This window comes from Pelophylax lessonae, assembly GCF_965119305.1.
Source record: "Pelophylax lessonae genome assembly, chromosome: 6".
NCBI lineage: Eukaryota > Metazoa > Chordata > Amphibia > Anura > Ranidae > Pelophylax > Pelophylax lessonae.
Genome location: NC_138773.1, coordinates 159,388,943 through 159,401,166, shown reverse-complemented (window position 1 = coordinate 159,401,166; position 12,224 = coordinate 159,388,943). Strand labels below are relative to the sequence as shown.

Sequence of the window (12,224 nt, the reverse complement as noted above, 5' to 3'; positions counted from 1 at the left end):
GGCCTAGTGTGCTTCTGTACATGTGAGATACATACACTTTTTTTGATCATATTTCCTATTCCGCTATTCAATAAAAACCTTTGGGGATCAATTAAATTGCGGAATAGTCTGCGTCGGTACGTGTGAGATCCACATTTCCAAGTTTTTGAGGTTCATCTCATACTTCTGAAGATTTGAAGGTGCTGCCTGTTCCATACTCCTCCTCCTCATCCATCCTTTTAGGTGTACAAACAATAGTAATTGGGGCCTAGTGTGCTTCTGTACGTGTGAGATACATACACTTTTTTTGATCATATTTCCCATTCCGCTATTCAATAAAAACCTTTGGGGATCAATTAAATTGCGGAATAGTCTGTGTCGGTACGTGTGAGATCCACCTTTCCAAGTTTTTGAGGTTCATCTCATACTTCTGAAGATTTGAGGGTGCTGCCTGTTCCATACTCCTCTTCCTCATCCTCCCTTTAGGGTAGGAAAAAATTTAATCCGGCCTAGTCTGTGTTTGTACGTGTGAGATACACAGTTTTTTATCCTATTCCGCTATTCAATACACACCCTTTTGGTGTAAAAAACATTAAATTGCGGCATAGTTTGCATATTTGACTGTGAGATACACCTGTGCGATACTGTTGTTCTTTTGTTCTGCTATTCAATAAAGACCTTTCTAGGGCAAGATCTTAAATTTCAGAAATATGAGGAGAGCGTCAAATAGGGGCCGTGGCCGGGGTCGTGGTGGTGCTGCTGCTAGAGCTCCTGTTGCAAGGAGAGGACGTGGTCGATCGGTGCCAGCTACACGCACAAGTGAAACACCTTCCTCAAGTGTGAGTAGGCGACAGAACCTGCAGCAGTATTTGGTAGGGCATCATACGCCTCTAGAAGTGATGAGGCCAGAACACAGAGAGGCGATAGTAGATTGGTTTGCTGCTGACAGTGCCTCCAGTTCCTTCACATTGTCTCCCACCCAGTCTACTGCAGAAAGGTCAGAGTTGGCACCTGCAGCCAATGTCCAACCGTCTTTCACCTCACCCCCTTGCAAATCAGGCAAGCAGTCTGAGCCCCAAGCCATACAGCAGTCTCTTATTCTTTTTGAGGACTCTGTCAGCAGGGTTTCCCAGGGCCATCCACCTAGCCCTGCCCCAGAAGTGGAAGAGATTGAGTGCAGCGATGCCCAACCACTTATTTCTCAAGATGAGTACATGGAAGGACCATCACAGCACGTCTCCGATGATGACGAAACGCAGGTGCCAACTGCTGCGGCGTTCAGCATTGTGGAGACCGACAGGGAGGGCAGGGGTGAAGACTGGGTGGAAGATGATGTGGAGGACGATGAGGTCCTCGACCCCACATGGAATGAAGGTCATGCAGGTGACCTGAGTATTTTGGAGGAAGAGGCGGTGGTCGCACAGAGCCACCAGCACAGCAGAAGAGGGAGCAGGGTGCAGAAGCGGAGCGGCCGTGCCCTAGACACTACGCCTGCTACTGCCCAACGCAGCAAGGGAACGAGCGCACCAAAGTCAGCTCAAAAGAGTTCTCTAGCGTGGAAGTTCTTTAGAAAATGTGCTGATGACAGGACACGAGTGGTTTGCACCCTGTGCAATCAGAGCCTGAAGCGAGGCATAAACCTTCTCAACCTGAGCACAACCTGCATGATCAGGCATCTAAGTGCAAAGCACGAGCTGCAGTGGAGTACACACCTTCAAAACCAAGAAACGTCTCTGGCTCATCCTGCTTCCTCTTCTGCTGCAGTCTCGGCCGCTCCAGCCACCTCTGTAGTCATACCGGCACCTGCCACCCCGCAAACAGACGATCTGTCAGCAACACCGCCACCTGGGTCACCAACAACCATCTCCACAATGTCCCATGGAAGTGTTCAGCTTTCCATCTCCCAAACACTTGAGAGGAAGAGGAAGTACCCCCCTATCCACCCGCGATCCCTGGCCCTGAATGCCAGCATTTCACAATTATTGGCCTTTGAAATGCTGTCATTCCGTCTGGTGGAGACGCCCAGTTTTAAAAAGCTTATGTCGGTGGCTGTCCCACAGTACGTCGTGCCCAGCCGCCACTACTTTTCCAGGCAAGCCATCCCTTCCCTGCACAACCAAGTGGGGGAAAAAATCAGGTGTGCACTGCGCAATGCCATCTGTGCCAAGGTCCACCTAACTACCGATACGTGGACCAGTAAGCACGGTCAGGGGCGTTATATCTCCCTAACGGCACACTGGGTAAATGCAGTGGCGGATGGGCCTGAGGCGGATAGCAATTTGGCACATGTCCTTCCACCACCGAGGATTGCAGGGCGCTTCAGTTTGCCTCCTGTTCCTAACTCATCCTACTCCGCTACCTCATCCTCTACCACCTCCTCATCCGGACAGCGTAATACCTTCACCACCAACTTCAGCACGGCCAGGGCTAAACGACAGCAGGCAGTTTTACAACTTGCCTGTTTGGGGGACAAACCACACACCGCGCAGGAGTTGTGGAGGAGCATGGAACAGCAGACAAATGAGTGGTTGCTGCCAGCGAGCCTCAAGCCCGGCCTGGTGGTGTGCGATAATGGGCGAAATCTCATAGCAGCTCTGGGCCTAGCCGGTTTGACGCACATCCCTTGCCTGGCGCATGTGCTGAATTTGGTGGTGCAGAGGTTCCTTAAAAACTACCCCGATATGTCAGAGCTACTGCAGAAAGTGCGGGCCGTCTCTGCGCACTTTCGGCGTTCTCACCCTGCTGCTGCTCGCCTGGCAGCGCTGCAGCGTAACTTCGGCCTTCCCGCTCACCGCCTCATATGTGACGTGCCCACAAGGTGGAACTCCACCTTGCACATGCTGCAAAGACTGTGCGAGCAGCAGCAGGCCATAGTGGAGTTTCAGCTGCAGCACGCACGCGTGAGTCGCTCTGCGGAACAGCACCACTTCACCACCAATAACTGGGCCTCCATGCGAGACCTGTGTGCCTTGTTACGCTGTTTTGAGTACTCCACCAACATGGCCAGTGGCAATGACGCCGTTCTCAGCTTAACTATCCCACTTCTATGCCTCCTTGAAAAAACAATTCGGGCGATGATGGAAGAGGATGTGGCACAGGATGAGGAGGAGGAGGATGAAGAGGTAACATTTCAAAGGCTTTCAGGGCAGTCATTCGCAAGGGGCTCCGAGGGTGGGTTCCTGCACACACAAATGCCAGGGACACAATTGTCCAGCAGGGGCACAGTTCTGGAGGATGAGGAGGAGGAGGAGCTGGAGGAGGAGATGGAACCATGTTCACAGCAGGGTGGCACCCAGGCCAGCTCATGGCCATCACTGGTGCGTGGCTGGGGGGATACAGAGGACACGGACGATACACCTCCCACAGAGGACAGCCTTTCGTCGCCTCTGGGCAGCCTGGCACACATGAGCGATTACATGCTGCAGTGTCTCCACAACGACCGCCGAGTTGCCCACATTCTAACTTGTGCTGATTACTGGGTGGCCACGCTGCTGGATCCCCGTTACAAGGACAATGTACCGTCCTTAATTCACTCACTGGAGCGCGATCGCAAGATGCGCGAGTACAAGCACACGCTGGTAGATGCGATGCTGCTGGCATTCCCATCTGACAGCGGGGCCACAGTGGAAGCACAAGGCAGAGGAGGAGGAGGAGGAGGTCGCCAACGCAACCAGGGCACCGCCAGCACCTCAGAAGGCAGGGTTAGCATGGCCGAAATGTGGAAAAGCTTTGTCAGCACGCCACAACAAACAGCAGCACCAGCAGCTCAGATGGAATGTCTTAGCAGGAGGCAGCATTTTACCAACATGGTGGAGCAGTATGTGTGCACACGCCTACATGTAGTGAATGAGGGGTCTGCCCCCTTCAACTTCTGGGTCTCCAAATTGGGCACATGGCCTGAGCTTGCCCTTTACGCCTTGGAGGTGCTGGCGTGCCCTGCAGCCAGTGTATTATCTGAACGGGTATTTAGCACGGCTGGGGGCGTTATAACAGACAAGCGCAGCCGCCTGTCCAGAGACAATGTGGACAAGCTCACGTTCATTAAAATGAACCAGGCATGGATCCCACGGGACTTTTCCATACCTTGTGCAGAATAGCAATGGATACCGACCTTACCCACCCATTGTTCCATTTTTGCTCTTTCTCACTCTTTTGGGGTGTACCCTCATTTAAAATTTGTGAAAAGAAGCAGTGTTGGCTACCTCGTCCTCCTCCTCAGGGCCAGATTAACGTAGGGGCTATTGGAGCTGCAGCTCCAGGCCCCTACCTTTTATATAGGCCCCGGGTTGGCCATATTCACTGTGACCGCTCTTCTGTCACTTGTAAACACAGAAGTCTGGCTTCTATGCTCGCTTCCCCAGGCAGCACCCTCAGAACCTCCCCACACAGCGCGAAGGCCTGACAAGGAGGGACAGTTGCCGATGCATGGATGTGTTTATGGGCTTCAGAGACAGCATCCCATGTTGAATTAGGCATGCATGGCTGCACCCTTCCTCCTCTGGGTGCATGCCAAGGCACGGCCCTTAAGGCCCTTCAAAATCCTCAGCACCAAGACCATGATGCTCTTAATCCGGCCCTGGTCCTCCTCCACCGCCGCTTCCACCTACACCGCCCATAGGTGTGCGCAGCCTATTGCATTAGGGTGTGCACCCCAAAGTTGAAATACACATGCATGTGTTTGCCTACATGTACATGGCCCCGATACATTACTCTCCCTGCTGGCAAAGAGAAATAGAGCAGAGCAGGTCCGAGGGAGATCTTTCCCATCTCCTCACTGGCAAACAGAGCGATAATGCTATGTGCCCTAGGTGATTAGGGTGTGCCCAGGTACACCCGGCACACCCTGTGCGCACGCCTATGACACCGCCACATCCACCACCAGCTCAACCTCCCTCCTACTCCATATGGGCCTCGTCCTTCAGAGATGAAGAACATTGTTTTATTTTTCTGTTTTTTTTTTGTTGTTTTAAGTTATTTCCCTATCCACATTTGTTTGCAGAGCACTTGCCATGCTCTTAACTACGTTTTGCTGCCATTTGCAGCACTCTAGCCCTTTCCATTGGTGTATTAGAGCCATTTTAGTGCCTTAAAGTTCGGGTCCCCATTGACTTCAATGGGGTTCGGTGTCCGGGAAAAGTTCGGTAAAAGTCCGGGACACGGACCCGGACTTTTTTTAAAAGTTCGGCCGAACCCGTCGAACACGGACATCTAGGTGTCCGCTCAACCCTAGTCTTTATATGACACTTTTTTGGGGGGGTTTGTTTATTGTCTGCAATATATATATATATATATATATATTTTTTTTTTTTTTTTGCACATGGCTGCTGCACTTTTTAGCCTCTATAGTGTGTGCTCTGCAGTATGTACTGAGTGTGCACAGTGTGATATGTGTGTTGTCTGTGCACATCATGTCCTGTGTATGATTTGTGCTGTGTGTTTACCCCTGTCTGAGTCCTGTTCTGTCTCCTGTGTGCATTCTGTGTATGCTAGGGTGACCAGATGTCCCCGGTTTCCGGGGGACAGTCCCTAGACTGAGGACACTGTCCCCGGACCAAGTCTGTCCCCGCTCCTACTAGGTTAGGGGGTGTATTTGTTTCCATTATCTGTGCTCCTTTCTGATGTTAATGTGCTGATTGGAGTGGAGGGACTATTTTTTCAGTTTCGGGAGCATACCCATTCCGCTACCACTCGCATGTTCTTCTGCCTTGGTTCAAATCCCAGCCAGCCGCCTGCCTATTTCCTTGCCTTCCCCGGCAGAGTGATCTTCCTCCGCTCAGCTCCTCTCCCCACCCAGTAGTAGCCGGGGCCTGGAGAGTGAGGCTTGAAAGGCTGTAAGGCGGGCGGCAGCGGCGACAGGCAGAGAGAGGCGGCTAAGCTCAGCTGACAATGTCCTGCAGCAGGAACAGAGGGGAAGCGGATCCCATTGTGGGGTTGCCAGTGCCTTCAATGTTTCAACACAGGGGTGCTTTGCGGGTGTCTGCGAATGGACTACATTGCACTGTGCCTGTCTTGCTGGAATAATGTGTGGTATCATAACTCACAGGCAGCAGGCACTATCATGGCTCTGGCTGGTCATAAGTTAACAAAATCAGCACCCAGCAGCCATGTCATGTGACACAATGTGCAAGAACCAACCAGAGCCATGATAGAGCGCCTGCTGCCTGTGAGTTATCATAATGCTAATGATCTTAACCAGTTGCCAACCACCCCATAGCAGATTTACTGTTACAGGGCGGTCGTACTGAGTAGGATCGTGTGTACTTTATATACGTGATCCTGCATTTCTGGGTATCATAGCCGATCAGTGGGTCTGGCGAACTCGATGTACAGCTGTAGCCACCGATCGATCTGAATAAGGGCAGAACGGCGGTCTGCCTATGTAAACAAGGCAGATCACCGTTCTGTCAGTACGGAAGATATTGATCCTGTGTTCCTGCAAAGAAGGGACAGGGATCTATGACTTCCCTTAATAAAAGCACCTCCCCCACAGTGAGAAAACACTTGTTAGGCACGCATTTAACCCTCTGATTGCCCTAGATGTTAACCCCTTCCCAGCAAGTGTCATTAGTACAGTGACAGTGCATATTTTTAGCACTAATCAGTGTATTCGTGTCACTGGTTCCCATAAAGTGTCAACTCCCTTATAAGTTGCTGATTGCCACCATTACAAAAAAAAAAAAAAAAAATGCCCCCGAATTTCATTTTAAAAATCTGGTCACCTTAGTGTATGCTGTACATATTTTGTGCTGTATATGGTTTTGCATGTGTGTTGTGTATGTGCTCTGTACTATGTTTTTTATCTTTTGTGTACAGCATGTATTATTCGTGATTTGTGCATTTTGTACTATTAATTCTGTATGCTATGTGATGTTTGGGCTGTGTACAGTGTGTATGCTACGTATTGTGATGTGTTTGTACTCCCTGCTGTGTGTTATTTGTGATGTTTGTGCCTGAGGTTATAGGTGGGTTCTAGGATGTCATGTTTGTGTGTGATATGTGGTGTGTGTGTGTGTGTGTGTGTGTGTATACCCTATGCGGTGTTTACAATATGTGTTGTACATGTGCTCTGTTCTGTATATGCTCTTTGCAGTGTCTGCTGAAATTAATTTTCAGAGAATTCTGGCAAAGCACAATTTTTGTTACCTGGGTTGCCGGTATAGACTGTTTCCCCACTGGTAAAAATTGGTGTTGTGGAACAACTATATACACTATATTACCAAAAGTTTTGGGACGCCTGACTTTACACTCACGTGAACTTTAAAGGCATCCCAGCATTAGCCGCAGGGTTCAGTATTGAATTTGCCCACCCTTTGGAGCTATAACTGCTTCAACTCTTCTAGGAAGGCTGCCCACAAGGTTTAGGAGTGTGTCTATTGGATTGTTTGACCATTCTTCCAGAAGCGCATTTGTGAGGTCAGGAGAAAAGGCCTGGCTCGCAGTCTGCGCTCTAATTCAATCTCAGTTCTATTAGGTTGAGGTCAGGATGCTGTGCAGGCCAGTCAAGTGCATTCACCCCAAACTCACTCATCCATGCCTTTTTTGACCTTACTTTGTGCTCTGGTCCAAATAGTTTGTTGGAAGGGGGATTATGGCGTGGGGTTGTTTTTCAGGGGTTGGGCTTGGTCCTTTAGTTCCAGTGAAGGGAACTCTTAAGGCGTCAGCATACCAAGACATTTTGGACAATTTCATGCTCCCAACTTTGTGGGAACAGTTTGGAGTTGGCCCTTCCTGTTCCAACATGACTGTGCACCAATGCACAAAGCAGGGTCCATAAAGACATGGATGAGCAAGCATGGAGTGGGGGAACTTGACTGGCCTGCACAGAGTCCTTACCTCAACCTGATAGAACACCTTTAGGGTGAATTAGAGTGCAAACTGTGAGCCAGGTCTTCTCTCCAACATAAATACGCCTCACAAATACGCCTCTAGAAGAATGGTCAACCATTCCCATAGAAACGCTTCTAAATCTTGTAGACAGCCTTCCTAAAAGAGATGAAGCTGTTATAGTTGCAAAGTGTGGGCCAACTCAATATTGAACGCTAAGGACTAAGACTGGGATTCCATTAAAGTTCATGTGTAAAGACAGGTGTCCCAATACTTTTGGTAGTATAGTGTATATTAATTGTGACTAAATAGTTATATTTCAGTTCCCTGAACGCCTTAAACAACAATAGTGTCAGGGGCATAGCAATAAAATAAAGGCAATGAGAGGGTATGTTTTACAAGGGGTTTCGAGAGAAATAGGAATTCTTCCATATTCCTGCAAATTTTAACTTTTTCTTTTATTGTGTAATCTGCAGGCGGACAAATAAAAGTGAAGGAATTGGATTGGCTTAAGAACCAACTTTGTACAGGTAATACAATTCAAAAAAGCAAACAACCGTCTTCCTATTGCCTAACATTTCAGTTTTCTAGACTAAGTGAAGTGTTCAGCCAAAGTCGTTTTTTATTAGATGCTGATCTTAATGTTCCTTTAAAAACTTAAACTTGCATTTAAATATGATGAATTGGATCAAATTTGACACACTACCAAAGAATTTTCTCTGGATAAAGCAGCGGTGGAGACCAACTATAAAGTCCTTCTTAGGTGGTATTTTCTGTCTGTCAGACAGCCCTGACAATAAACTGACCTGTTTTTGCAGCTGTCCAGATATGGACACAACCTATAGTTAACAAATGTACATTATTCTGATAATACTTTAATACTTTATGCTATTACAAGGCGCACTTCTTAACCAGTTCTGGAGCGGAAGGATTTGCCCCTCAAAGATCAGGCCATTTTTTGCGATTCGTCACTGCATCAATTTAACGGAAAATTGTGCGGTCCTGCAAAACTGTACTGAAATAAAATTGATGTCCTTTTTTTCCCACAAATAGAGCTTTCTTTTGGTGGTAATTGATCACCTCTGTGATTTATTTTTTGCGCTATAAACAAAAAAAGAGCGACAATTCTGAAAAAAACGATATTTTTCACATTCTGCTATATAACATTCCCAAAAAATGTAAAAATCGAAGTTTTCATCCTTTTAGGCCAATTTGTATTCTGCTACATATTTTTGGTAAAAAAAATCGCAATAAGCGTATTTTAATTGATTTGCGCAAAAGTTATCGCGTCTACAAACTAGGGTCATTAAGGGTGATTTATGTCATTTTTATTTATTAGTTTTTTTTACTTAATGAGGGTGATCTGCGATTTTTAGCAGGACTGCGACATTGCGGCGGACAGGTCGGACCCCTAACTGACATTTTTGACACTTTTGGGGAGACCAGTGACATTACTACAGTAATCAGAGCTAAAAATATGCACTGTTACTGTAATAATGACACTGGCAGGGAAGGGGTTAACCTAAGGGTGATCAAAGGGTTAATTCTGAGCCTAGGGGAGTGTTTTCAAATTGTGGGGGGAGGGACTTGTGAAATGATCATAGAGACCTTTGATCCTATATAGAAGGCTCACAGGCGCTCTGTGATAATTTCAGAGAGAACAACGGTCAGCTGTGTTTACAACAGCTGACCGTCCTTCTCTCTCTCAGCGGGGAGTGATCCCGGGTGCCCGGCGGCAATCGTGGCCGCCGGTCCTGTAGATCGGCATCTCCGCTGCCTAGTGGAGGCGGGAGCGCGCCGGTGGCGGCGCACGCTTGCCTCCAAGCACAATTCCCGCAACTGACGTTCCCCTACGTCGTTTCACCCAGCCGAGCCAGCTTGCCGTAGTAAAACTGCAGTGGGCGGTTGGCAAGTGGTTAATCAGAAACTGACAGGATCACTAAGCAACAAATTTGCCTTGTGACTCCTCTCTTGAATATCACACAATAGCGAACATTTGGCTGATACCTTATTTATATCAGAAGTTCAATTTCATATGCAATGAGTGATGATCAATGAAAACTCACAGCCATATTACAGAGCACTTTGGGAGTTTTGGGACCCATCACCCATGGGTCAGCCACTTCCTCTTGCAAGATTTTGATCGTCACTAAAAAACCGGGAGTCCCGGTTCCTGATCACCCGATCGTTGTTATAACCTCTGATTGGCTATCACAGTGATCAGTCACTGTCCAGCTCATCCCTGTGTATTTTTTGTTCTCCTATGAGTGGAGAGAAAGATACATTAGGGTTGATTTACTAAAGGCAAATAGACTGTGCACTTTGTAAAATGCAGTTGCACTCTGCAAAGTGCGGTTGCACTCTGCGAGAGCAGTTGCTTCAGAGCATTGTAAATTAGCAGAAGCGCTGCTGACTTCCATCATCCAATCACCTGCAACCAAAAATGCTGTTTTTTTTTTTAATTTTCCTTGCACATGATTGGGTTTTATTTTCAAATTGAAGCTTTACTTAATTTTCCTAAGCCCTGGAGCAACTGCACTTGCAGAGTTCAACTGAACTTTGCAAAGTGCACAGTCTATTTGCCTTTAGTAAATCAACCCCATTGTATCTTCCCCCCTTGTTAGGGGAGAAAAATGTAAACAAAGAAAAACGTGTTTGGTTAAAAAGAAAAAAGAACAATAACATTAATAAACAAATAGATAGCTAGATCAAGGTTTAAACTAGATCAGTGTCAGTGTTAATGTTGGGGTCAAAGGTCGGGGGTCTATATATTTTAGGTTGGCATTTTTTTTTTAATATCAGTTTTAATTAGTGTCAGTGTGTTTTAGGTAGGATAAAAAAGCAAAATATGATCTATTGTGTCTGTGGCCCACTATATGTATAAATAATAAATAATATACACATACTGTATGTGGTATGACTGTTATCCTCAGGAGCAGGGTAATTTATTTTAGGTTGTTTTTTGGTGATAAGTTATAACAGCAGTAAATGTACTACTTGCTGACAGTGGTCAAAACTTTGATTGTTGGTTAAAAAAAAAAAAAAACGCAATCTTCTCAGTCTTAGATGTGGACCGATGCTGCATCCACCTAGGTGAGTATGATTGTTTGGATTTTTTTTATCTCCATATTTCTCTTTTACTATTTTGGGACAGTTTTCCTTTGATAATAAGCAAGAAGCTAGCATTGCTGATGCATGTTATTCCTTCTCCTCCACTAATCCTGCCAAAACCCATACCACTGGATCCAGCAAAATAGTCTGAGCACTTTATTTTTACCTTGCTATGTCTATCACCCAGCATTTACTGACACACCTTGAGATATTTCAAATATTTCATTAGACCACGCATTGCTTAAAAGGAAAAAGAAAGGGGGCGTGGTCAGGGAGCGAGTGAGCAGCATGGACGTTTAGCTCAGGGGCTCTGCAGCCGGACTGGGATTTTACAGCATTTGCCAGCTTAACCAGCCATCTGAATACTCGCACACGGTGCCTGATCCTCTCCTCCACAGAGGCGGTATGTCTCAGAAACGGAAGGGTTAGAGACAACCACAAAAAATAACTGCCTTTCTATTTTAACCAATGGATTGACACCATCTTGCAAGATGATGCCATGGCTCTAGAGGTCGACATCACCCCTTTCCCAGCTCCACAGCCTGTACCATACTCAGCCGCTGGCAGGGGTAAAATGGATGCCACAGAAGCCTCTGCACACCCTCCATCTTCTGGTACTCTGGTAATGGGAAGCCCTGCTAAAGCCCGGATGAGAATGGACTTTCCTGCATCTGTCATCCATGAGGTGAGCCCTTCATATACTCCTCTATGGGGCCAGGGAACTCAAAAAGATCCCTTTGCAACCTTTCTCACTCTGAACCAACCATTTATGGATACCACTCTCAGACATGTTGATGTCCCTCAGGAGTTCCATACAAGCGGATATGTTTTCCCCTATGCATAAATTCCACTCTGAGGTATCTGCCCTAGGGGACAGAGTGGCCCATGTAGAGTAAAAAATGGGTGATGTGGCAACCACTGTGCCACTCGACGCCCATGACGACAATGTTGAAGAGCGTAGGTGGATTAAAGATCAGCTGGCAGACTTGGAGGACAGGTCCTGCTGCAACAATATAAAAATCAGAGGGATCGGTGAATCCGTTCAGGCGGCAGACCTGTCCCAGTATGTCCGCAGTATGATCAAAGCACTACTCCCAGAGCTTAAAAACATCGAGCTTATCATGGACCAAATCCACGGGTTGCCTAGACCACCTTTCTTGCATGAATCAACCCCCAGGGATGTATTACTTCGTATCCATTTTTATCACGTCAAAGGGAAACTCATGCAGAAGGCAAGAGTCATTGGATCACTACCAGACCCATACTCACACTTGCAACTATTTGTTGATTTATCACATCATACCCTACAG

The 12,224-nt window shown here is 47.1% G+C and overlaps 1 protein-coding gene across 2 annotated transcripts in view; it reads left to right on the top strand.

The window, feature by feature from the left end:
* METTL22 (methyltransferase 22, Kin17 lysine) overlaps positions 1-12,224 on the top strand; it is a 407,031-nt gene that overhangs the window by 246,586 nt on the left and 148,221 nt on the right. Inside the window, exon 5 of one of the 2 annotated variants that reach the window (XM_082261015.1) lies at positions 8,280-8,333. In XM_082261015.1, the coding sequence (XP_082117141.1) occupies positions 8,280-8,333 (54 nt within the window). The remainder of the gene's footprint in view (positions 1-8,279; positions 8,334-12,224) is intronic. The other variant, XM_082261014.1, reaches the window with a different exon arrangement.